This window comes from Enhydra lutris, unplaced genomic scaffold (genome assembly GCF_002288905.1).
Source record: "Enhydra lutris kenyoni isolate GAN:26980312 unplaced genomic scaffold, ASM228890v2 scaffoldscaffold28, whole genome shotgun sequence".
In the NCBI taxonomy this organism is placed as follows: Eukaryota; Metazoa; Chordata; class Mammalia; order Carnivora; family Mustelidae; genus Enhydra; species Enhydra lutris.
The window spans coordinates 11243330-11271259 of record NW_019154112.1 but is presented as its reverse complement, the minus strand read 5'-3'; the positions used below and the strand labels follow the sequence as shown (position 1 = coordinate 11271259).

Here is a 27930-nt window from a genome sequence, read left to right as displayed (position 1 = left end):
GGGAAGGGGCAGGAGGAGAGAGAGAGAGATGCCCAAGCAGACTCCACACCCAATGCGGAGCCTGATGTGGTGCTCAATCTCACAATCCTGAGATCATGACTTGAGCCGAAATCAACAGTCAGATGCTTAATCAACTGAGCCACCCAGGCAACCAAGAAGGCACCTTCTTTATAAACAAGTACCGAGAACTATTTTGTAAAACTCATTTCAATGAATACAGACAAATAATTCCATCTGGAAGTCTTCCTTTTAAAAAGGAACTACTAGACTTTTAAAATATCACAGAAAAAATCTATTTCATTATATGTGCGTTGTCATAAGTATTTTGCAAAAAAAAAGAAAAAAGAAAAAAAGAAATTTAGATTTTATTCCATTGTGCTGTAGATTATGATGGTGGTTGTATTTGCTTGATTACCCAAAATGCTAACTAGCTGAAGAATGAACATTATTCTTAGTACCATGCTAATTTTAGAAGTGAGAAATTGTAAATCGTCATACTTAGTCTGAATTATATACTTAAGTGCCTCTCTCTGGGAAAAAGGATGCTGATTAATGCAGAAGATCAATTATGATTTCTTTAGATTGTTGCTTTTACAAACCCATCTTCATATTAACATAGGAATATCATATTAGTCCTGCCACAATGATAATTTTTAGGTCAGCCACAAAGATACTTTAAAAATCTATTCAATTTTGCAGCATTGTACAGTTTGTATTTTTCTCTGATGTAGGTTTAGGTATTCCCTCACATACAGAGGGAAATCAAAATCTATAACCATCACAGCTGCTTCACAAATTATTGACAGGGATAATATTCCATGTCCTGGGTGGCACAGGAATGCACTTCCGATCATTCAGCAACACACTGTATGAAGACCTCTGTGCTCAGAGCTGTTGGTGATAGGATGGGAGTGGGACTTCAAGAGAAACTGAGAGCGGCTCTGTACTCAGGAGTGTATCATCTTCAGAAAACTGGAAGTAGATCAGCATGGTACTGATCCCAGTCAGAATCATGAGAGCAGAGCAAACACAGCTCACTCATCAAAAGTCCTGGCAAGTACTGGGAAGCCTGAAAGAGGGACATGGACCAGGAGTCATTGCGTCCAAGGCCCCCCACATTCTCCTGCTGTAAACGGGAGTCACCCAGATCCAGGTATAAACCAGTAGAGTGTGAGCGAGAAAGCCAGAAGCACAATCCAAGTGGTGAAGATACGTGCTCATATGTAATCATGGAGGTGACCAAAAAACCTCCAATATGTTTTGCTGTGGCACCGGCTAAAGCTGTTAGAACAATGATTTGAAAGGGGAATACCACTTAATTTCAAAGACGTGCTCCAATTAGCCCTGGCCCATTAGTAGAACACATTAGAAATGGGTTTTCATTCTTGCTACTCAGCTTTTCAACTTGACATTTGCAGGAAAAACTGATAAAACTTGGGAGGAATTGTTGAAAATGTGTGAATTTATCTATGAAACTAAATGTAATGATGTAAGATGAAAGAACAAATATATCTTTCAGTAAGTAGATTTGGTGTTAAAACTCTGCTCAGAACCGTAATGCTTACAACCTCTCATGCACTTTTCTGTAAAATTTATAGGAGGCGAGAAGTCAATTATTACCAACATAAGCAGCATAGAAAGATTTACTATACCTCCAATTCAATTCATTTTTAGAAATATTTATTGAGCTCCGCCTTGTGACAGGCCATGAGGGGAGAGATGTAGGGAATGCAAAGGTGGATCAGAGTGTCCCTGCTTCCCTGCAGTTCCCACAGCATGGGGTAAACAGGGCCCCAGGTTACAGGGATCAGAATAAAGAGAGAGCACTTCTATCTGGGGCATAGGGCATAAACAGAGATGGTTTCACTGTCGAATTAACATTTCAGTTACACCTAAAAACGTACATGGGCGGCTGAGTCAGAGAAACGGAGAAGGAAGCCATCTAAGGGCAGAGTGTAACAAAAGAAAACAAGCGGGCTGAGAAGTGCAGAGACTAATTGGAAATGCCCATGGAGTCCAGCATGACTTGAACACAGGCTTTGAGCAAGACACAAGGGAGACATAGAACTACCAGATAAACAGTTCATGATTTAGTACTTCCTTTCCTTGCTAGTGGAAATTCATTGAAGATCTTTAAATAAAGAAGTGATGATCAAGTTGTATTCTGAAAAGACCAATATGGCAGGGTGTGCAGACTGGGACCACTGCCATTCCCCAGGCCTTTGACATTGTGTCTGACACTCTTGTCACCATGACTGTGGGAACCCCACTGGAGTTCTAGGGTGGAATCCCGGGGAACAAAGAACTATGCCAGCCAACATACCAGGAGTACCTTGTTGGGGACTACTGGTAAGGGAAGGAAAGACAACATGGAAAGGCAAATAGGAGACACCTGATAATCCAAGCAGCAGCTAATGATCTGAGCTGGGATGGTGGAGGTGAGCTTAGAAGAGTCAAATACAAGAGACTTTTAAAAGGAAGACGTAGAAGGCCCCCGGGTGGCTCAGTCAGTTGGGTGTCTGCTTTAAGCTCAAGTCATGATCCCAGAGTCCTAGAACCAAGTCCCAAGTCAGGTTCCCTGCTCAGTGGGGCGTTTGCTTCTCCCTCTGCCCTTCACCTAGCTTGTGCGCTTGCTCTCTCACTCTCTCTCTCTCTCTCTCTCTCAAATAAAATCTTCTTAAAAGGAGGTGGAAGACAGAACAGGTCCTATTGGAGAGTGGAAATGATGGAAGAAGATCACCAAGGCTTTGAGCTACAGTGATTGGAGCAATGAGAATCTGGATATTTACAGGAACTCAAAAATCAAAACCTGAGTCAGGCTCAAAGCTTGCATAGTAACCACAGATCTGCCTCCCCTCACATGAGAGAACGGAACCCCCACCCCATCTCCTTCTGCAGTTCTTGCCTCTAGGTCTTTATACATCCCTTAGCACTTAACTGATGATGGGCCAAGCTCTCTCTACTGTGTCACTTTTTGTGTTCAGTGCATGGACTTGACATACAGCAGATGCCCCTTCAATTTTATGTTCTCTGCTCTATAAAGTGAATATTACACCTAATAGCCAACATTCTCAAAGTTCCAATGCCGCTCTCCCACACTGTTAAATCTTTCTGGATCAGTCATGTAGCATCTCCATTGTTTATGAATATGTTCTAGCTACAAACTCATTGTTTTGGCAATCAATTTTTTAAAATTATTTTAATTAGAAGTTCACAGGCTTCAAGCAAGACAGAAGAAAAGGATAACTGAGCAGTGAGTGAACGAGGAGCATTGGCTAGTTTCTCTGGCTGCAGAGAAACTTCTGGAAACCACCTGATAGAGCTAAGTTGACAAACACCTGTGAGAAGTGGAAGAGTTCGCCTCTTATGTCAAGACACCTGGAATAATTCACTTCCTTGACACATGAAAATCGTCATTCAACGCTCATGAAATGCTTTAAAAGTAACAATATTTGGAAATGTTTCTCTGTTCTCACTTGGAGTTCTTTTTGTTACCCAGCAGATTTTAAAAATAAGAACTTAAGCTGAAGGCCAGAGAGAATTTTTTAGAGTTAACATTAAGAATATAATATTTAATTAATCCGTTTCTCTCTAAGGGTTAAAGTGTATCTAGTGAAACAATATGATTTGCTGTGTTGGTGGTAAAACAGACACACAAACTCAGACTACAAGAAGTCTGGCAGTTTCACCAAGGATTAAATAGAGTTACCACATGACCCAGAAATTCTACTCCTCGGTGTTCTACTCAAGAGAAATAAAAATATGTGTCCACACGAAAACCTGTAGAAAATGTTCCCAGCACCATTATTCATAATGGTCCAAAAGTAGAAACAACCCGAATGTCCAAGAGCAGATGAAAGAATGAAGGAATGCTGGTACGTCCATACTACTGAACATTAGTCAGCAAGAAGAAAGAAGGTAAGCCTTGAAACATGCTGAAGGAAGCCATTCACTGAAAAAAACCCACTGTATGATTCTATTTATATGAAATTTTCAGACCAGGCAAGTCAAGACAGAAAGTGGACTAGCGGTTGCTGAGGGCTGAGAGGACTGCTGGGAAATGCTGAGTGACTACAAGTGGAAACAGAGGTTCTTTTCTGGGGGGTGATGAAAAGATTTTAAAATTATGGCAATGGTTGTATAATTCTATAAATATGCCTTAAATATCAATGAATTGTATGCTTTAAGTGGTTGACTCATACGGTATATGAAATATATCTCAGTAAAGCTGTTTTGTTTTGAGTTTTTTTATGTGGTTTTTTTTTTTTAACCACACTGGAATATTTCCTTCAGTATGAAATAAGAGCACAAGGGGTCCTCATGCTTTCTAAAAATACTTTAAAAATTTTTAAAAAGCAGATTGTATTCACAAATGACATTCTTATTTCACTGTCTCAAACTTGAGAAGGCATTCATGGATAAATGAATAAATGATTGGAAGGACACCCAGAAAAACCCTGAGAAGTCACTTCAGAAGGTTCTACTGGAAAGGAATACTCACAGGAAGCCCCCTGGGTCCTCGGGGTCCCACCTCTCCTGGAGGCCCCTGTTGGCCCTGTTACGAGGAAGGCAGGGAAAGAAAAAAATTAACACTCCCTGATTCTTTGCGGAGTGATTACAGCAGGTGACAACATAAGAAAAGGTAGCTCATGTCATCTTACCGGTTTGCCTGAATTCCCCAGCTGACCAGTCTTCCCAGGAGCACCTGTGTTACCCTAAAGGTAAAATGCAACATCCAAAGTAATTCAGACAGCAAGTAAGCAAAATCTGCAACCTATCTTACCCAGACTGGGCATTTCTTACACCTGAATAGCATTAATTTCCCAGTTTCACATTGCGAATTTGGGAGGACATAGACTCTCTTGCTTGGGGGATACATTAAAGTTCTTTAGATCAGGATACTGTTCTGTTGTTCCCAGAAGTATAGTAAAGGTATCAAAAAAATGTTCAAAAATGAAGGTCAAATGTCAATACATGAAGGTCTTTACCCAGACAGGAAAACAAGAAGGTTTTTCTTTCCTCACAATATTAATTATACGTGTCTTTCCTTTACCATTTTTATCTCCAATAAATTTCTTGGAGCTCTTTTCCCTGGCAATGACACTATTAAAATTAAGAAGGATCCTGTGAACATGAGGAACAGAAGGAAGGGCTGTTGAGGGGACCCCGCCAGCAAGCTCCAGAGAAAGCACATGTCTGGGGGTCCAGCCCCACCATCCATCTCTCACGGTCCACTTGGGAGGAAGCATCCCTGCTCAAGATGCTGTGGGCCCCAGGCTTGGAGACTGTAGCCATATAACCTGGTAGTGACCGAATTCTACGTTACTCACATGTCATCCCTTTTATTTAAAGTAAAGCTGTATCTTATCCCTTCAATTTTTCCTTCACCTATTGTTTTTAATTTTGCCCTATAAGCACTGGTTGATCAGTTTGAGAATAAAATGTCTATCATCTTTTTTAAGCAAAATCATGTTAGTAATATTCACTGACATAATTTCTATAGCTTAATTGTAATTTCTTTAAGTGGTAAAGAGCAATAACACTGTCTCTGTTTAATACTGGCGAAGGATGACACTTCCAGGAAGGAAGCCTAATCAGCAACACTTTGTCAAAGTATTCTTTCTGCAGCTAGGAAAGAGATTAGCACTCGAGGCCTTAAAAGAGCCTTTTCAAAAATTTTCTCCTTAGAGTCGAATATAAAATAAAAGGCAGGTTGGAAATACTAAAAATGATAAATAAAACATATTAATGAAAAAATAGAGAAATACAGAAAAGTACTAGTTAAAAATTTTTCATCTTTTACCTTTTCACCAGCAACACCCTTTGCACCAGGAATCCCAGGTACACCCTAAAAAAGGGCACACAGAACTTGGGCTGAATCACATCAGTGGAGAATCTGTGAGATGCCCTGCCCCCAGCACACTGCCCAGGGGATGAGGGAATCATGACAACGCCAAAGCTTGAGTGTGAGAGAGATTCTTCCTAGTTCCCAAATTCTGAACAGTTCTAGAACTACCCACAGTTTAGAAGGAATTACACTTCACTCTATCTGGCTAGTTAAGCCTGAACACCCTTAGGCAAATCCTATCTCTAAACTAAAGTTATTTTTCAAGCATGAATTTCCAAATTATCATCTGTCAAGGGGAGCTTGAATAACAAAACAAAGACCTATTGAAACGTTAACCCTGAAGTAGAAAAGCAGAATGGCAGGAGAATGCTGGCTTGAACTAAAATTTGGTATTACTGGGAGTCCTAATGTTCTATAACTGATTATTTTTAAAATGTCAGATAATAAATTGAGGCCAGTCCTCAAATTACCAAGTATCTCTTTATTACCTTGAAGCATTTGTCTCCAAGAATACATCTGTATAATCCACATTACCCTCTAGCCACATCAAGGCAGGGAAACACCAATTTGAATAATTCAAAATAGCACGCAATCAAAAAAATGGTATCTGATACCTCACATCGTTCAGGGAGCATACTCGCAAGCCCCTTATGGCTCAACTCTGCTAACAAGAACTTCAAAAACGGTGAAAAGGAGGAGGGAGTATGTGCTCCTGGCCCACAGCTCAGAGTTAGTAAAAAGATAAGAAAGACTGAGTGAACTAAAGAGAGGAGAAGAATGCAAAATACAAATTAAAGCTTAGTATAGTTATTAGAGAAAGAGTTCCTTATTCAGGAAAAAAAGTATAAAACGTAAAACTACAAAAATGTAAAACTAAGCCATCATGTATCTTCCTGAAACTTAGCAAATTATTTGTTTCTCTCTAAAATTCATATTTTCCAAAACTCAGCTAAATCAGTAAACATTTAAAGACCCAAATACTCACAGGTAAGCCCTGCAATCCTGCATCACCAGGAGGCCCAGGCTTCCCAGGTTCACCCTGAGAAAAGAAGTTTTTATTGCATCATTGAACCTGTGTGAATTGCTCTAAGTATTTCAAGTAAAGAAAGGACACACGGCTTCTATGTAGAAGGATTCTCCCTACAGGTGACCTTATGCGCACTTTTATGATATGACCCGGTTCAGGGCAGGGGGCGGTTGGTGGTACGGGATAGGGAGGATGGACTTAGGACATAAATTAAATCAAAATACACAGTCTCTTTCAGCTGCTTTCATCGACAGAGCAATTCTACTGAGTTCCTAAAACCAAGGAAACATACGATTCTAAAAGTATTTCTGAGGTGACACTTGATGAAAAAACGGAGGAAAAAAGCCAAAACCAGCTGAGTAAATCTCCCTGTCATGTAGTAATGGAAATGCTGGGCTCGGTTTGCCAGGGTTACAAAAGCTACCTTTGTCCCGGGCATTCCAGGTATCCCGTCACGGCCATCCACACCTGGCAAGCCCTAAAAAGACACAAAGAAACACATTGTGTCTTGGAAATAGTCACATTCTTCTTCCCTTCATTATTTTCTAAAGTTTTATTACAAGTTAATAATCACTTCAAAAAATGTGGTGGATGACTACGGCTCAGGACATACCATGTCTCCTTTGGTTCCAGGGAGGCCAGGAATTCCTCTAGAACCTTGAGGCCCCTTGCAGGGTAGAGGGGAAGGGAGAGACAAGACAGGCTCATTCATCACGACACTTTGGCCACATCAAAGAGGTAAGCATAATCAGTAGAGGACACAAAAAAGCACGATGTTTATAGTGATTAACACTAATCTGAACTCACTCTATCTCCCTTGGGACCTATTTCTCCTGGAGGTCCTCTCTGTCCTTGGTCACCCTGTAAGAAAATAAAATGAAAAGCAAAAGTTACTTATTGATAGACTTTTGAAACTAGAGAACACCATCCACATTACCTTATGACTACTCTTTCATTCCAGTGCTTTGCTCTGTCATGGATGCCTAGCTCAAGAAATCATTTATAAAAATTACATCGTCTTAAAATTTTATGTTGCCATAGGGATGATAGAGACTTACATGTCTTTTGATTTCATTTTCAATGTGTAAAGTTTCTGTGCCCTTTTGATGTATAGGTATAATAAAATTAAGATCCATACTGTAGGTAATCTTAACATCAGTAACTATGTCTACATTATCAGCTAAACTCATTGACTATCATGGTGGGTTGAGGTTTGGGTCAGTTGCCAATCTTTTTTCCATATTATTTCATTCTCCCGGCAATAATAATGGTTTCTGTCAAAATTATCTGGCTAATGTTGATTTATTGTATAGCTGGTAATAGATGAGAGGATATGTCTTCCTTAAAATACAGCTTTTGTTGAACTGCAGAACTACTCTAAAACCTCAAATGGCTTCCTGTTGCTAGCAGATCAGTTCAAATTGCTCACATTGGCATAAAACACTCTCTACAATGTGATCGTACTTTATCTATTCAATTTAATCTTCTCAACGGAAACTTTCCAAGCTAGGCAGTAACAATTCCTAAGACAACACACGCCATTACCACCAATTACTCCCTTCACAGAGTATCACCTGTACTCTGCTGCCTTTCCCACCCAGAATGGCTTTCCATTTCAGCCTGCCTCTAGGATCCTCCTCTTACCAGCAGTACCTCTACCATATACTCCAGCGCTGGATCTTTTAACGTATGACAGAGTTATATTCTGTCTTCCCCACTGGACCATAGGAGCTTGATAATTGAAAATTCTATTGTCTTTATACCTTTTCTACATTTTCTGTGATAAAGGTGGCTATTATACAGGTGGCTTTTTTATTTATTTCTAGAAAAGGTGTGAGGCAGCCTATAATAATGACACATATACATACAACAGTCAAAATATAGAATATAGAAAATATGGAGAAATAGAGAAAATATAGACATCAAAAATCATAGAAAAGGAGCAAGAACCCGAAATGAGACAGTTACTGTGACTCTAAACATCCTGGTAGCTATAACAAAAGGAAAACACAGCAAACATAAAAACTCAACAATTTGACTTCACCTACTTGAAAAACAAAAACCCTCGTCACGTCAAAAGAACATTTCTCTTTATTCAAGGAAATGATGCTTATCTTAACTAAAATTTGTTTAAATAAATATAGAAACTATTGCCCATTTTTCCACTGTATTCACATGTAAAAGACACTTAGACACACACACACACACATACAGCAAATACTCTATCACTGGTCAATCATTGCTAAATAACCTATCCTTGGGTCTGGTAAAAGGAAAACTACTTACAGGTGCACCAGGAAGACCTTGAGGCCCAGGTTCTCCATCTAAGCCCCGAGCACCCTGCAAAAAAAAAACAGCATAAAGAAATGAAATTGAAATCAGTCATTAAAGGGCACATCAGTCTTTCCATAGAACTTTAATAGCTAGATTAAGAAGGAGGTTTTGTGCCTGGAATATATTCTGTATACATCAGTGTATTATTATACATCATATATATCATATACATCAGTGTATGTATTATACCAGGGAGTATCCATTGGACACCTCAGATATGAAAACACTAGTTTACGTCTCCTCATCCCACCAAGAGTACTGATGGCCAATCTTTCCTACCACTCTGGATATTTTAAGTTCACACTGCAGCCATTTTTGATTGATGACATGAACTAAAAACACTGGTCCCTATTAAGGGAAGTTGGCAAACCTATGGGAGGAGGTTGGGTAGTTACCCTTCAGTGTTCTCAGGATTCCTGTGCTTTTTCATGAATGGTGAAGACCAAGGAGCCACCCAAAGAATAGAGCAGTTGCCATGGACTGTGCTGCAGCCACAGCTGTGGGTGGGATTCCGTGACACTGGATTTCTGCCAAGATCCACAATCTGAAGTCCAGTCATGTGATTTAGAAGAACGAATCGTAATAAGGATTTGAGTATCCCCCATTCCATCCTTGATAGACATTAGGCTCTTTTAATATAAAAATAATCCATCTATTTTCTTAAAAACAGATTTGTCCTACCAAGGGATGGAAACTAGAGTTTTACAAATCTAATTATCTTGCAATCAGTTGTGAGTTGGCTATACTGTAAATATCACCTCCTTATTTAATGATAAGAATCAAAATGTGATTTTGAAACAAAAGTATGGGGGCTTTTTTTGGGTGCTTTCTACATATACTACCTGACAAAATACAACCCCCTTCTTCAAATCTTTTTCTCATCTGCTAAGTGAATGAGAAGGCAGAAGGGTGACTGAAGTCAATAGGCTATTTCCTAATGAATAGGGTTGAGACAAGGAGATGATAAAATAAATGGAAAACAGTCAAAAGAGTGCTGGATGGATGTTAGGCCAAGAAAACCAGGCGGACAGCATCTGTAGTAAGATTTAAGAATTAGAAAACCTTTGATAGAAGGTTCAGAAAAGGTAGAATCAAAGAAAGAACACCACTGAAGCAGAAGCACCACAGAGCCTTGAAATTCTTTGATCCCTAAAAACTAGAGCAGAGCAGAAAGCATTTTACATTCACCAGGGAAGAAGAGGTTTGGAAGACTCGAAAAAGACCTTGAATTCATCATTCACCCTGCGTTGTGAGCGAGGAGCCCGGCCTTTGCATTACAGAATCGGCTGTGATGCGCTTACTCTCTCTTACTGCTGTTCAGCATGAGCTCACACCCAAAATGCTGTTACTAGGCAACCACTCCAGGGGTCTGAGTTCATGAGAAGAGCTTGCCTTTTTGTTTTGTTTTGTTTTTGTTATTGAAAGCAATTTGTCAGAACTCAAAGGAAATGAGAAATTTTGAAAAATGCCAAGTAAAAAAATACCTCAAATAAAGAGCATATCAAGAACAGTAATTGGTTTCAAAGTGTGAGGTCACATACTTTAGATGATTTAAACCCAGAAAAAGCAAAGGCCTAGGTATCAGCAACTTCAAAATAAATGGGGTTTATTACTTAATAACAGAAGAGATAAACACAAAATATTACTTAAGGTAATATGAATATAGAAATATAAAAATTTTTTTTAAAAACAGTGTTTTTAGAAAAGAAATATTCTAGAGGAAATGGAAGAGTAAAATGGGCAGAATGAGAACACCTAGAAGGGAGAAGGCTGAAAAAAAATGAAGGAATCTGTCACAAAATAATTCCTTTCGTTTCCAAAAATGTTTATTTCTTTTAGAAAAATTTAAATTTATTTATTGAGCACCTACAATGTGCAAGTTATTCCCTCTTAGCTGTTAATAAAAGTCTCTGTGCTTCTGTGCGAAATGATGCAAATTAGCCATAGAGGTTCTAAAGAGGAAGAGACAAGGGTCAGAAGTGGTAGTGGACAAAGTGCTTTTATTGCTTTTCCTGGAACCCACAAACTGGCTTTCCTAATATACTAAATGGCAACCATTTTCTTAAAAATCTGATAGAGAAGCTGGGCACACCCCTACACACACACACACACACACACACACACACACAGAGAGTGAGAAAAACATTTCTGAGCACAGCAGGAACATTCAGGTTTCCACTGTTTTCATTTTCACTCAGCCAAGCATTTCCCATTCTTCATCCTCCACCAATGGGAACACGTCATCCTTCTAGGCCTGGCATTCTTCAAATGCCACCTCCTTTATAAGCCCTCCCAATTCCCTGACCAAGAGTAGTCACTCCTTTGTCTTCACTCCCTCACACCACTTGCCCTCAAATTTATGTGTCTCTTTTACATTGTAGTTAGCTATCTACTCATTTGTTTCTCCCAATGAATAACAAATTTGAAATCCTTTTTCCTCTTTGAATCTCCCCACCATCTCACAGTGCCTTGCTATGGAAATGGTAGGAGAATCTGGTTTTTGAGACTGGGCTAAGGACAGGTTGGAAGTGCAGGAAGTATTCTTGTGGCGGACAGAGCTCAGCGATCAGCCCGGAGGGAAAGCCACGGATGGCTCTTGTGTCTTTGGGGAGATCTTGCCTTCTCTTGCCTCTCCCTTTCCATCCTCTCCTGTCTTTGTTTTGATTTCCAGTATTAACTATTAATAATGACAAAGATATAAAAAGGTAACATCCCTGTTTATTCCTATCTACCAAGATAATTTAAAATATATAGTACATAAGTATCACACATACTACTCACTTCTGTCATCTATGTTTATAACAGAAATGTGAAAACCTAACCAAGTATCTACAAAGCAAATAAGAAATAAAAAAATGATGTTGCTGAAAATAAGAAGATATTTTTAAATGGGAAAATTTTTAAATATTTATACATTTTGATATCCTATCATCATCATCTTACTTTTTCTCCTTTGGCCCCAACGATGCCAGTGATGCCTCGTAATCCCTGGGCTCCCTGGGGGGGGGTGGAGAACAGTGAATTGTTCTAGTTGAAGCATACACTTATTTATCTCATCACAAAAGTTGCTCCAGAAGGATGTTAACATAACCAAAGGTAACATTAAGAAATGGTGGCATTATGTAAACAAATGTTTCTAGTTTAGAAAGAAAAAAAATCCAAGGAGAATTCTTCTGATGGTAAACACTCTTCTGAAACTCTGAAGACATACACAAACCTGGAGGGGAAGCAATTACTGATGACAAAAAAGTAAACATCATTATCATAAGAAAACCACAATCATGTATTTTGACTTACTTTTTAACTCAGGTACAGAATACACTGCCCTTTCTACTTCCTTCATGATTTGTAACTTAGTTACATGTAAGATGATTGTGATTTTAAACCTTGGAGTTAATTTCTCCCCACCAATGTATGCCGTCAAAGGCCATTCAATTTCCAGGGTCCACAAAAGCTTCTGACTGTACATGGAGCTGAAATCTCTACTGACCACTAGGAGTCGTTACACCACCCTTATGGCATTCTACATTTCCACCTGCAGCAGCAGGAATCCATCTCACCCCATCTCAGGCATGGGAGTGGGTAAGCCTAAAAATAAGGATGTGAGTGTGATTTCTAGACTCTTCTTCAATACAGAGCAGCAGGGCTCCGGGAGTGGATCCTGTAAAGAGTGAGCCTACGTGTTCTTCTGGGAATAGAAGCTGGTGGATGCTCCTTCGGGAAGGTAGAGCAACCACTTCTGAGCAATTTGCTAACGGTGTGCTGTGACTGGCTTCAAATCAAGTAGCTCTAGGCCAGTCATTCTCTTGTGTTCTCCCTTGGAGTAAGTGGGGCAGTTCTCTGGCCAACCCTGCCTGCATCTAGATAAGTCACAAATACTGTGTAGATCAGTTAGGAATGACCTGAATGTGTAAGATGATCCAGCATAGGATAACCACTTGAGATATAAAATGTGCCCATATCAGATTCAAACTGCTCTTTCTGAAGATAATTCTACAAAAAGAATTCCAAAAATATTTTGGCCAGTGGCAGTGACATGAGAATGCCATGTATTATCTCTTAAGGTGACTACTTTGAAGGACAAAGCTTGTGTATAAACGTTTCCAAAAGCATATAGCTTAAAAAAAAATCTGTGCATTGCTTTATAGATGTACATTTAAAAAGTAAACATTTGTGAAGTTTATAGAAACATTTTGGTAAGCCTACTGCCAAACACCAGAAAGTCAGCAAGCATTCACAATAGCCCCCAGTAGACCACTTGAGCCAGGCAGAACCCAACAGATATCCTTAATCTGTGAAAACATTTTTAAATGCTGCTTGCAAAATCCTCTTCTGAGGATTTGGGGGATGGCTTAAAAATAATTTAGGTCCCCACTAAATTTTCATCAGATCAAGAAAAAAAAAAGCATATGTCTCTCATACTATTTCTATCTCTCTCCTACCAAATAGAGCCATCTCCTTATTGTCTCCTTTCAAAGGCTCAGGGAAGACAAGCTTCTGAAATAAACACCTTGTATTCCTCCAGGTTTTATTTCTCACAAATGCTCAAATTCATCTCCTTTAGCTACACAGCTCCCTGAACTCTCTCGTAAAAGGCCAGTTGTTTGGGGGAAGAGCAGAGCAGGGCAAGGAAGGGTGGCCCTATGTTTGTCCTCCCTAACCTGAGCCTGTCCCTTACCTAGCAAAGACCTTAGCTAGCTACAGTGTTCAATGAATATTCAGAAATTATTATTTCCATAATTGTTAACTACTCATCTAGACAAGAAAAAAAGTGTGGCAATTCTACTTTTGTATACAAAAGTAATGTAAATTTTGATGTAGCAAACACTTTAAATTGAAGTATGCCAATGCCCCAGATTACCTCGTTGTGCGTATAATTGCAGCAATCTGCCAAAGCACAAGGGACTAACTTTTTATTAAAAGACCTGATTACAAGCAATTAAGAATGTTCTAATTATGATTATATGCTGGCATAAGGTACATTAAATCCAGTGGTTGAGGTACCTTCTGCATATTCAGGTACATGAAATTTTCTATATCATGTGAAAGTACCATAGAATATAAAAGACATATATCAACCTCTTGTGTTCAATATTTGCTTTCAGATTGCCTAGCCCTAAAATCTAGTAAATGAACATATGTAATTGTAGGTAAAATTTTTCTGTTAAAATGGTGCTTGATTATACAATGCGGATTCTTCCTATTTTGAAAAAATGGTAAACTCCCAATGCTGGCTTGGTGGGAAAATATGTTAATGTAATACTATTAATCCAAATGCTAAACAGAAAATATTCTGTTAGTCGTGAAAAAAGAATATTTGCATATCCAAGTTAAATATTTTTAAAGAATACTTTACTGGAGGTCCCTGAGCTCCAACTTCTCCTTGTTCCCCTTGGTCACCTTCTTCACCCTAATAAACAACAGAAAAGCACGCCAAGTGTTATTCCAGCAAATGAGCATAGATAGATAACTCAGCACGTCTGAAATTCACTTGGCATCCCCTGAGTTATGTTACCATACTTTCTTAAATTAGTTTATATGAGTAATCCATATTCATTGTAGGACATTTAGAAAATACAGAGAAGTTTACAAATAAGTCACCCAAATCCCACCTTTCAACTATAAATACCAGTAACATCTTAGATACTTCTCTATAAAGGGGTGAATGGGGAGGAAAGGACAGAGAGAGAGAACATATATATATATTCACGTTCCCAGTGTGTGTGTGTGGAGGGGGGTGTTACTAGGAAAATATAATCATCGAATGCAAACTTTTCCATCAACTACAATATTATTTATTTGTGATTTCCATTTTTTACTTTTCTTATTATAATTTTTCTACCATATATAATTTTTTAAAAAGCATTTAAATCAGTCTTTCTTTTTATGGCTTATACCTTTGATGTCTCCCACAGAAAAGCTTTCTTCACCTCCTAAATATATAAATATTCATCTGTATTTTTCTTCTATAATTCTATAATTAAACTTTTTACATAGAAATCTTTAATTGATTTTAATGTAAAATATAAAGTAGAAATCTATCATTTTGGATGTGGGTGGGGTGATAGGGTAAGAGGGTGATGGACATAAAGGAGGGCATGTGATGGGATGAGCACTGGGTGTTATATGCAAGCGATGAATTATTGAATTCTCCATCTGAAACAAATGAAGTACTATATGTTGGCTAGCTGAATTTAAATTTAAAAAAAGAAATCTGTCATGTTCTTTTTTTCTGGTAATTACTCACCTTCTCTAATATCATTTATTGAATACAAGATTCTCTCCACACAGGCTGGAAAATCCTTCTTTAACATATAGTAAATTATGAATATACTTGTTTCTAGATTTCCTACTCTGCTCTTCTGATCTGTTGTATGAATTTGTCAATATCACATTTTAATTATTGAAATTTTATAATACATTTTAATTTCAGATAGAATTCCTTTACTTTTGGTTTTTTGGTTTTTTGGTTTTTTAAAGATTTTATTTATTTATTTGACAGAGAGAGAGAGATCACAAGTAGGCAGAGAGGCAGGCAGAGAGAGGGGGGAAGCAGACTCCCCGCTGAGCAGAGAGCCCGATGCGGGGCTCGATCCCAGGACCCTGAGATCATGACCTGAGCCGAAGGCAGAGGTTTAACCCACTGAGCCACCCAGGCACCCCTGGTTTTTTTTTTTTTTTTATGGTTACTCTTATTTTTCAGTTTTTCCTAAATGTTTGCTCTTCCAGATGAACTTTAGAATTATCTGGAAGATCTTCACAAAAAAACTACTTGCTTTATATTAGGACTGCACTAAACTAAAAGATTAATACGGAGAGAACTAGAATCCTTATAATACCAAGTCTATCTTGGAACTCGGTGTATCTCCCTATTTAATTAAATCTTTTTCTTTCCTTCAATAAAGCTTTGTTCTTTTCCTCATATTAGTTTTCAGTATTTAAGTTTGTGCTAAGACATCTTGACTATTCGGTGGTGATTCCCAATGGAAACTTATTCTGTGTTGTTTTCTAGCTAATTATTGTTTGACTTTTTGATATTAATTTTATAACTTCTGATATATTTTAAAATGTTAGTATATTCTGAAAAGAAATCCAGCTGCTGTTTCTTACAGAAAGATCACTTGACTGACTCTGAAAAAAAAGTTATTATTCTCTCTGAGAAGTTTTTTTTACAGAAATATACTGCCCTATATGTCCTGTATGTAGTAATTCAGTAATGAATATCTTAAATTATAATGAATAGTAATGTATTCATTACTGTAGTAATGAATATCTTAAATTATAAAATTAATCATGAGAAAAATTCTTCATTTTTAATATTATGTGCATAATATTAGATAAAAATCTATTCCTGTTGTTTATTACATATTTCAATTCACCCATGTTCTTGTTCTATAGATTATACCTTATAGAACTTGTCACACACACACACACACACACACACACACACACACACAGAAATGCAGAAAATTAAATGGCAATATTAATATAGAAACATAGAAACTTTGGGCATAAATGCAAAGAACTAGGTTATGCCTAAGTCATTTATACTTGACTTTTGAATCAATTATACATAGTGGTTTCAGTCTCATAATTTTATTCAGATTGTATTCCATAAGAACATATGATTGATAGCGAGGAGAGGTAGTCCCAGTGGGAAAGCCAGTGAATTAGCTATTTCAAGGAATGGATAAGCAACACATGTGTGTAATTAAATGCTATCTGTATGTCCCTGCCTAACTATCAAAACAACAGTGACTGATATGTGCACAATAAGCTTTCATTAGCAAGGTTTGGGGTATTTTCCTACAGATTCCAGTATAAACCCTGGAGTAATATAGATGATTTAACTATCTCACCAGCAGATGAGTAGCACACAACTAGTCTATCAATAACCACAACATAATGACAAATTTAGGAACAGCAATTTATTATCATTTTACTGAAAGATTGTTGACTATTCATTCCTTTATTTATAAATTTTAAAATCTTCGTTAACTAATTTGTAGAGTAAATTCAAGGCAGAATTGTGAACCCACTTTCAGTTTACAGTTTAGTGCATCGATTACCCTCTTAAGGTTCATTTTTCAATGAGCTATTGTCATCCTTTCCTCCCAAGTAAATTTTCTTTTTTTTTTTTTAAGATTTTATTTATTTTTTTGACAGAGATCACAAGTAGGCAGAGAGGCAGGCAGAGAGAGAGGGGGAAGCAGACTCCCTGCTGAGTAGAGAGCCCGACACGGGGCTCAATCCCAGGACCCTGAAATCATGACCTGAGCCGAAGCAGAGGCTTAACCCACTGAGCCACCCAGGCGCCCCCAAGTAAATTTTCAAAGACACCACTGAAAGAAAGGTGTGAGTGACACAGCATGTGAAATAAATTAAAGGAGTTTTCAACAATGACTAATAAAATTTTGGCCAATTTTCTCACACACCAAAACTTCTTCACTAAAATCAAGCCAAATTTGAGAGTCTGGATAACTAACTTGTAGAGGTGTCAATAATAATTGGTTTCTTGAGGAGAGGGGGAAAGTATTCTAATTGACAGTTCTATCCCCAAATGGGGTTGTAAAAGTTCCCCTAAAGAAAAGGGGTCACTAAAAGAAGGAGGAAGGGAGCATCGCATCAAAAATAATAGAAGTCAGCCAAATTTGTTTGACCACACGCATTACCTCATGAATATCTTTTGGTATAATGTAATATCCTTACATACCTTTTTCAGTGGTTAGATAATATTCTAATGTATGGCCATGTCACACTTAATTTGGCCAGTCTCCTATGGTTGGACAAATTTTTTTTTTCACTTTGTTCTCCTGGCACTTAGAATAAATTCTGGCACACAGCAGGTACTTAAAAAAATATTTGTTGAATTTTTTTCAATTATGGATTTCAAGATTGAATGGAGGAATGAACATGCAGAAAAGTCTCTGAAGTACTCAACTTTTTTCTACTTTCTCCAATTTGACAGTAAGAACCCAGGTGTTACAGTCCAGATAAATAAAATGCCTCAATTACTCAGGGCCCAAGTAGTAAAAGACTAGAAATAAATGTCCAAACTATAACAGGGTAGGGAAAACTGGCTTACTTATCCTGATTATCTCAGATTGTTCAACAGACTGATTTTAGCTAGAGTCCAAGGATATCAATGCCTGACAATATAATAAATTGCCTCTCCAGTTCTTAACTTCCAAAGAAAAAGACTAATTTTCCACCCAATAAAGGTCTAGAAGGACATAGTCAACAAAGTCTAGAAAACCCACATTAATAAGAACAGTTTGGCTTTGTAAAATATCTCAGAATTAACAGACAACACTTCTGTTATGCAGGAAGTCAAATTCTTAGACACTTACAGCCAATTTGCACCAGTGGATTTTTAAAAGAGCAAGTCAGTCATCATACTTTAAATTTCTGCCTTGGTTTTTCTGCAAGACCCGCCAGCCTCAATGCAAGTTGTGCTACAGATCCCGTATTTCTATCCTGACAAGTAGTTGAGTCTATCATTCACTTCCAGATTACCCAAATCTAAATTCTCTTGAAATGGAGTCAGAAACAGACAAATTATTTCAGAACTAAGATGAGAAGCTATCAGCTTTCAACCTCCTGTTTGCTCGCGTCAGCGACACTTGTCATAAGATTTTACACGTGTCATAAAATTTTGTTTAGTGGAGTGGAAAAGCTAGCTGAATGATGTTTTGACTATCAAAAGCATCAAGGAAAAAAAAGCTGAATGTGATTGATTTCAAAAGGAAAGCAAGGGGCAGCAACACAGGAAAGAATGAAATGTCTGGTGTATTATTGTTTTTTGTAATTGAACAACATGAGAATATTGTGCTTAGTCAGGATATTGATGCATCTACTGAAAACCTGTCAATCATCATTTGAAAAGGAAGGAAAAAATATCATGCTTTCTTATTCCTTATAATTTGTTGTAATAAAAGCAATCACTACTTCCTAAACACAACTTACCCATTAAATACTCATTTTCCTTACCTTGTGACCTTGTCTTCCAGGTTCACCAATTTCTCCTTTAGCCCCTTTATGACCCTAAAAATGCATAATTAACAATAAATAAATAAATTAAAAAATAATTATATTGGGTTTGTCACAGAAAGTGGTCAGGAGGTTCATAAAGTGATTTGCTTCCCTAAACCTGTGTCAGTGTGCTACCAAAAAAAAAGTTATGTCACGAAGAAAATGACTGCCTTCAACAACCTTAACAGTGCCATGTGTATTACATGACTAGTGTTTATGGTAAATACTAGCTTTAGTTAATAGAAAAACACTGTTCTAGAATAACAAAGCTTCATTACCTGGTTCGCCAACATGATTTATCACTAGCTGATCCCTAGATCCCTCTATCCCAGACTTCCTCTCACAGTTGGGTCAAGAGCATTAAGTCTTCTCCAGCATCAGTAACTTTCTTCTCGAAGGTGACAGTCCTGACTGAGCTTAGCTGGCTGTTCCCTGCTCTCTCTGTGCTGCTCCAAAAACCCTTCTGCCTCCTCTATACCCACCTCCTTCCTGGAAATGGAAGAAGGGCTGGTATGAGAAGGGGAGCTCCCCGGATACACAACTTCCACCTCTTGTACACAATTATAAGTGCAAAGGGAAAGCCATAAAGGGCAATCCATGAAAGTTGCATAGTATGAGAAGAAATCCCTGTATCTTCTTGTCAGGCTGCCTGTTCTAAGCATATGTGTGCTTTGGGTGGTAACATGAGGCAAATGGGAAATGAACACTCTAAAATTAAGTCTATCAGAGCTTTCACCCTCGGAGACTTTCTTGTTCTGAGAGTGTAGGTCTTGGAGAAAAATAAGACACCAATCCAGGACAAAATCTTCTGCAGTTGTGGGAACCCACTAAAACTCACCTTAGAGAAAACAATAATCGGAAAACCAGTGCCCTGGTGCCTTTCAGATCATAGCAGAATTCCTCTGGTCTGGAATTTTCAAAATCACTTCAGACTCATAGACTAGAGAGAAAAAGCCACTTAACCCCAACAGTTGGCGGTTTTTGTTTTTTTTTTTTTGTTTTTTTTTTTTTTTTTAAAGATTTTATTTATTTATTTGACAGAGAGAGATCACAAGTAGGCAGAGAGGCAGGCAGAGAGAGAGAGAGAGAGGGAAGCAGGCTCCCCGCTGAGCAGAGAGCCCGACATGGGACTCGATCCCAGGACCCTGAGATCATGACCTGAGCCAAAGGCAGCGGCTTAACCCACTGAGCCACCCAGGCGCCCCCAGTTGGCGGTTTTTTAATGGGAAATTTTGAAGTAATTATGATACAGAGTGAGAGAAAAACATTTTGTGGAAGTCTCTTTTCTTGGCTATTTTGCACTGTTTTCCCAATTTTTTAACTAAAATAGATTCAAATACATTATGTGTATAATTGCTCCCCAATCTTCCCCATAGGAAGCAAACTTCAGAACCTTAATTTGGTGTTACAGCATCTCTCCAGCCAGTACATTTTACTGGTATTTCCTCCCTGAACAACGAAAGCACTGTATAATCAAACATCCACATCTCCATGTACCTGCCAGGGGAGCCAGCTGAAGTTATAGGACTGTAGAAGGACCACAGACTAAGCCAAAGAATAAACAAACACAGACTTGCCTAATCTGCCAAAATGGGGTCTTGCACCAGAAAGGCCAGTACTTACAGGAAAGGATCTATTTTTTTTCCTATGGATAATACTCTTGAATATAAAATACTGAAATTATTCTCTTACCCTCATGCCTGGTAAGCCTGGATATCCTGAGCGACCTGGTGGACAGGAATTGGGACACTGCAAAAGAGAGCAAGAGAGAGGTAGAGAGCATAAATTAGAGCGTCCCTTTATGACAAAATGGTACTGTTTTAGGGATTGCAGCTTCAGAATCCCAGTATAATTATATTCATTAAATAAGTCTGAATACCCCTTCTTTTCAATATTTCATTTATAAACTCAGAAATATTCCTAGCTTACGGAAAAGTACAGAGAATAGAACAAGCTTTCCCCATGTGTTCACCATCCAGATTAAATAAGTGTTAATATTTTGCCATATTTATTTCACATTTATTAAAGAAATAAAATGTTTCCAGACCTCGTATACCAAATGTTTCCAACCTAGTGTACCACAACCTGATCCTTTTCTCTTCCCCCACCACCAGAACAGCTTTATCCTGAGGTCTACAAACCCTTGTCAAATTGGCCAAAATTGCATTTAGTACAGTTTACCAACATCATGTGAATATTAGTCTATAAGTAAAACAAGTCTCAGAAGGAATCATTTGACTTCCAGCTTCGGAAATTGGGGTGCTATGGTGAAAACGATGCTTTAGTCATAAAGTAAAAAAGACTTTGGAGAAACAAAAACATTTCCATAATGAAAACCATGTACAGTCTAAGTGTATACAAACCACCAGCCCACTAGGGCTCTGGATTGCTCTGCTATCCCAAGTAGAGTAAAACACAGAAATACAACATATTCCAGCAAGACAATTTTAAAGAGAACTCATCTGAAGATTACATGGTCTTTGACTTAAACAGTATTTTGTTCAAAGGTAAACATCTTACCAAGGGATCTCCTTCATGAAAGCCAATTGTTCCCTAAAGTAAAGAAAATATTGAAGTTAAGAATATAGTTAAATACCCTACTCAAACCCACTAATAACAGAAAGTCCATTGGACAAAAATATAATAAATATATTTGTTCAATAGAATATAAGGAACAAATAGCAACATATAATATGCTAATATTCTAAAAACTTTGACTCATGGGAATATTCCTTTTTCAGCTCAGGTTGGGATCTCAGGATTATGAGATGAGCCCTACCTTGGGCTCCGCTCAGCGGGTAGTCTACTTGAGGATTTCTCTCCCTCTCCCTTTGCCCCTGCCCCAAATCATATGCTTTCTCTCTCTCAAATAAATAAACACATCTTTTAAAAAAACTGAGAAGAAATAAAATATGAATTATCTCCTATTTAAACTCCATTTTTAAAATTGCTTACTGTGCAAAGCCTTTGTAAAAATTAGTTCATCTGAAAATGTCCCTTTTATACATCCAAGTGTTAAGCATTTGAGAAATCACAAAGGCCAAAAGACTTCAAATATATGAGTAAGCCATTCCCTGAAAAAACCACCTTTTAAATTATTGTTATTCCGTGACTTTTTTGGCCTAAAAAGTCCCATGGTATGAATGGGTGAAAAAATTGATAGCCATTTTGGAATTTTAGAATGATTACTTGATTAACAAGTACTTTCATTTTGGGTTCTTAGGTTTCTTTAATCCTAACTCTCAGACACAGGAAAATTCAGGCTGCAAATAACTTACACTGGGTCCCGGAGGGCCAGGGGGCCCAGGCGGTCCTCTTCTCCCAGGGTCACCCTAAATTATTTGAAAATTGTGACACAGTGGTTATACACATGTCAAAACACAGTGCATGAAACTGGTGAGGCATGAGAGACTATTACGAGAAACCCCCACAGAGCTCAGCCATGCGTAGACCTGCCACAAAAATCGATGGGTGGCCCATAATCCAATTAGCTCCACAAAACTGGAAGAATAAAGGAGCTCCAGTCTCACCAAAGCAATAAACAAGGCAGAAGGAGATTTGGGGGGGAGAAAAAAAATCCAATTCTTCTCTATAGAATGATCACTTTATTCTGAAAACAAACTGGAAACACAACGTATTTTTCTAGTTGATTTACAGAGGAACTATAACAGACAATACTGCCAGTGCCATCCAGATAATGGTAGCAAAAGAAGGCTTGCACCTGAAGCTATGGAATGGAAGGCTAATCTGTGCAATGCCAGAGTCTCCCTGGTACTGTCTACCCACAGCTGTTACTTGGCCTGTCGTGTACCCTCTTGCAAATGGGATAAAAGATCAAAGATGGCTAAATGCAAATGAAAACGGATTTCGATTTGTCTTAACATCCAGAATTTACTCCTTGCATACCTTTTCCTTCTTATTATTCTACCATAAGAAGTCAAAAGCATCTTACAATTAATTTAACCTTACAACCACTTCATTTATTCATCTGTTCAGTGAATAATTTTACCAAATAGTAAGACATACTTACTGTACTAGAGTATAGTAATATACTATTACTATAGTAAGAGAAGCAAGAATAAGTATAGAACACGGGTCCTCTATTCTCAATGCGTTTACAATTATCTATCCTCCACATAATGTCACTACTTCTCAATAATCTTGAAATATTTATTGGATAGTAACATCAAGAACTTATTACCAGCAATTTCTCCTACAGAGTTTAGCTCTTTATTACTTAATGCTAAGTTCTGTTGGTTCAATTATAATTTAATGATCCTAACGTAAATAAACGTGGCAATAATTTTTGGCTGTTCACTTTTCATTTCATGCAGTGAGACTAATACAAAAGACACTGCACCTTAATTCCGGCTGAGAGTCTATTAGATGGAGGAGACACACGTTTGATTGATTACTAATTCTGGAAGTTGGGAAGAAAAGTTTAGCTGGTAACTTTGGGGAAAAAAATTAAAATCACTCTACAGAAATGAGGTAGCATTATTATCCCCGGTTCCCGTCAATATTATGAACTGGAATGAAATGAATGGAAATGAACTGGAATGAAATTCATCATTTTTTGGATTTGCAGGGAAAAGCATACAGTTAGGGCAATTTGTCTTCCAGAGTAATGTCTTCTACTAAATCAGCAAATGTCTATCAAAATGCATTGCGGTACTCACAACTGGTCCAACACGGCCAAGCTCTCCAGGGAGTCCTGCTGCCCCAGGAGGACCCTGTATATACACATGCAATGGAATATTACTCAACCATAAAAAAGAATGGGATCTTGCTATTTGCAACAAAACAGATGGACCTAGAGGGTATTATGCTAAGTGAAATAAGTCAGACAGAGAAAAACAAATACCATATGATTTCACTTATTTGTGGAATCAAAAAAAAATAAAGCAAACAAAGAAGCAAACAAACAACAAAAAACCAAACTCTTAAATACAGAGAACAAACTGGTGGTTATCAGAGGGGAGGTGGGTGAGGGTATAAGGTACAGAATTCCATGATAAAAAAGTAAGTCACAGAGACGAAAAGTATAGCATAGAGAATATAGTCAATAAGATGGTAATAACACTGTTTGGTGACAAATGATAACCACACTTATTGTGGTGGGTGTGGGTGATGTATAGAATTGTATATTGGACACCTGAAATTAATATAACATTGTATGCTAATTATACTTCAATGTTTAAAAAAGTATAATTCTAAATAAATAAAGAAAGAACATGGTGACTTATGGATGTTTTTACAATCTATCATAAATGATATCAAATTTGATAAGTAACTGATTGAGTTAGGAGTATGTATCTGTCCTAGCTTTGGTTTCCAGTGACACAATAATTCATCTGACCAAATTTTAATTACATAAAATGGAACAGAAATTTCTAAAATGAATAAAACTTTTTGTTTAGCAGAACAGAGGTGTGTCATAGTAGCCACCTAAGGTCATGTATGTAGGACACTATAAATACCACTGGGTAGTGTTCATTGGAGAGTTAAGCTTGGAAGCTGAGAAATTGGCCATTGTTATAGACTTGGAAGAAATAAACCAAGAGATGATACTTACAGGGGGCCCAGGAATACCACGGCCCTAAAAGGTTAAAATAAAAATTATTATAGTAAGTGATTTAAACTTAGTATAAATGCAGATAGACATAAATCAGTTCAAAAAGAAAGTGTAAATTTTGTCACTAAATAAATATATGATGTTCATTCTAAAGAAAGGACTATGAATAAAGAAAAGGAAACATGGCTCTCCTTCTAAAGGAAGAAGCTTGCTTCAGCACCTCAAATGTAGCTTGGACATCTAAGCTAACTGATAATACTTTTTCCAAACTTGTTTTTAAGAAAATCAAAGTAAAGAAGTCATTCGTGCTTGTCTTCAGAACTTAGCATCACTGACAAAGAAGCACATCACAACCTGACAGTTTAAAGATTCTTTTTTTTTTTTTGGCTGTGTTTAATAAGAAATCTGCATTAAAAGCAATACAGTGTACTGCTTTATAATGTATAATGTGTTGTTTGGAAATCCCCCCAAACATTCAGCACGGAAAGGCAGGGGAGAAAAGACCAGAAACCACCCTCTTTTGACAAGTAGGACTGTTTCCAGACACCAAATCCAATAGATGAAAATAAAATGGTGTCACTCCAGAAATGACTTACTACGGGATCCTAATCTAATATCCTGAATTTGATCTTAAAGCTAATTATTTTGTCTCCCTCTCCTTTATACTTTATCTCTATAGCAACACCAAACTGCATACAATCAAGGATTGAAATCACATCTTATTTATCCTTCTAGCCTCAATTCCTACCACAGGAACCAGTATATGCTAAACCCTAACTATATGCTTGTTGAACTTCATATAACTGAACACCAGCGGCCTAAAATCCCTTTTTCTCTATCTTTGCTTTCCAGGTTCAATATCCCCCATTGGGAATCCTCATTACTCCTTTCTCTCCTACATTGGCTTAAATAACTTTTATTCACAGCTATCTCTGATACCGTGTTCATGTTAGCTTTTCATTCCTGTCTTCCTTTTCTAAAATATCCATATATGAAGCATTTAGTGGAATCAATGTGCACCCTGTGATAATGATGTTACGATTTCCAATTATTCAGGCAGCCAAAACAAGCACGAATTTCAGATGAGCAGTATGTTTTAATAATAGGTGGGGCTTTTTCAAGGTATTTCAAGGCATTTGAAAAATTACTCCTATTTGATCATTTTAATATGTAAATCAATTCAGGAAATAAGAGTTATGCTTAAAAATACCAAAGTAATCAATAAGTTATTTCACTATCATAGCTCTGTTTGACAAATTTCAAATTTCACTCAGTTTTTTAAAAAAGGCATCTCTATAAGATGTTGAGCTCTGAATGGAAAAATATGAAGGAAAGGCCAGCAAGCTATTTCGTTTCTGAAAATAGCCTCATAATGGAAACGTTGACAGACAGTGAAATATGGCCATGAAAACAGTGCAAACAGAAAACAAAGACAAAAAATACAGATTAATGACAAGAACAAAAAAGAAATAAAGAGCAAAATTGAAAGGAAAAATAGCCTGAGAACCTAGCCCTCTTATAAATAGAAATTACAAAAATCAGCCAGATTGGACTAACCAGGAAAGGACTAACCAGGGACTCAGGCTGGTAATTATATCTGATGGTTACATTCCATCCAAGATAAAACCAGTTGTGAAGAAAGTGGTTTGATATTATGGTCTAAACATCGAAGATTTAGATTTGCTGTTATTATGCAAGAAATGTTTTCCATCAAGGGGATTGAAGGGGGAGTTACCTATTGGGAGACACCACCTGTAAGCAGACATATGTGTTTAATACTGTGCATTCAAATTTCTCTAAAGGTTCTCTACTCATACTCAGAATGCTTACCGTAGCAGATAAGTCGAGAACTCCTTTGTGATGCATATTATACCAAAAGCTGCATTTACACATTTCACAATGACGGGAAAAGACAGATTTTCAATTCTGTCACTTTACAGTTACTTACTGGAAATCCACGAGATCCAGGAACACCAGGTTCTCCCTAAAAATAAAAAGAGCTTCATTGTACTTAGCTTTTTGGAGCATGAATATGTAAATATGTAAATTGCATAAATTTTGAAATCATTAAAACACTCCATCTTGATGTTTTTAATTTAATTCAACTAAAACACGATTTTAGTTGAAGTACATTTCCTCTGTTTCATAACTGATTTTCAGTTGATTTGCAAACACTATAATAAAATTATACTTCAGCATCTAACTAATAGCAGTAATTAATACCAGGTGGCTAACTTACTTTTTGTCCTCTTGGTCCAACAGAACCAGGGGATCCATCAGGTCCTGTTAATCCCTAACAAAGGAAGATGATGTTAGAACGATTATAGCATCCTTAGGCAACCCCCTAGGTGGATAATTGCATTTTATTTATTGTACAGAATGGTTATCTTTGTATGATGTAAATATTTACAAAGAAATACTTTCCTATATTCTTATTCAAAGGTAATGTTTAACATGAAATCTGCCTGTTACTTTCTGTTGATAAATTTTATAATATTCCTAACTTCCTGCTAACAGGGTCCAATAATTTTAGTAATTTTTGTCTTTGCTTTGGAAAAATGCTTACAACAATTGTAGCATTCTAATAGCTACATCTAATGGGACAATAGAACTTGGCTTTGTCAATTACCCATGTTTATGCACCTCCTTCACTTCAGACATATAGTAAAAATACTATATGTCTCTGTATCTCTCTAACAGTGTTTTGAGAGTTAATAAAATGTTTCTTCAATAGAAATTAAAAATACTCAATCTCACTATTGCCCTATAGCCATCTAAAGCCCCCTAGCCATCTTCTAGCAATAATGACTGTTTATTGATTAACTTTTAAAATAAAATGTTTGGAGCACCAGGGTGGCTCAGAGGGTTAAGCTTCTGCCTTCAGCTCAGGTCATGGTCTCAGGGTCCTGGGATCGAGCCTGCTTCCCCTCTCTCTCTGCCTGCTGCTCTGTGTACTTGTGATCTCTCTCTGTGTCAAATAAATAAATAAAACTTTTAAAATTAATTAATTAATTAAATGTTTGAGAACATCCATGTTTCTACACTATTTGCCTTAGTAAAAATAACCATAATTAAGTATATATTTTCATGTGTGTCAATTAGGATGCAGAATTT

The 27930-nt window shown here is 37.3% G+C and overlaps 1 protein-coding gene across 1 annotated transcript in view; it reads right to left on the bottom strand.

Annotated features, from left to right (window-relative positions):
* LOC111152338 (collagen type IX alpha 1 chain) overlaps positions 1 to 27930 on the bottom strand; it is a 95576-nt gene that overhangs the window by 39614 nt on the left and 28032 nt on the right. The window contains exons 11-28 of the mRNA XM_022510838.1: positions 27056 to 27109; positions 26765 to 26800; positions 24817 to 24840; positions 23921 to 23974; positions 22520 to 22573; positions 21762 to 21794; positions 20934 to 20990; positions 19200 to 19253; positions 14566 to 14619; positions 12153 to 12206; positions 9162 to 9215; positions 7683 to 7736; positions 7489 to 7542; positions 7300 to 7353; positions 6834 to 6887; positions 5804 to 5848; positions 4662 to 4715; positions 4502 to 4555 (exon numbers count right to left, since the gene is read on the bottom strand). Coding sequence (XP_022366546.1) covers positions 4502 to 4555; positions 4662 to 4715; positions 5804 to 5848; positions 6834 to 6887; positions 7300 to 7353; positions 7489 to 7542; positions 7683 to 7736; positions 9162 to 9215; positions 12153 to 12206; positions 14566 to 14619; positions 19200 to 19253; positions 20934 to 20990; positions 21762 to 21794; positions 22520 to 22573; positions 23921 to 23974; positions 24817 to 24840; positions 26765 to 26800; positions 27056 to 27109 — 897 coding nt within the window. The remainder of the gene's footprint in view (positions 1 to 4501; positions 4556 to 4661; positions 4716 to 5803; positions 5849 to 6833; positions 6888 to 7299; positions 7354 to 7488; positions 7543 to 7682; positions 7737 to 9161; positions 9216 to 12152; positions 12207 to 14565; positions 14620 to 19199; positions 19254 to 20933; positions 20991 to 21761; positions 21795 to 22519; positions 22574 to 23920; positions 23975 to 24816; positions 24841 to 26764; positions 26801 to 27055; positions 27110 to 27930) is intronic.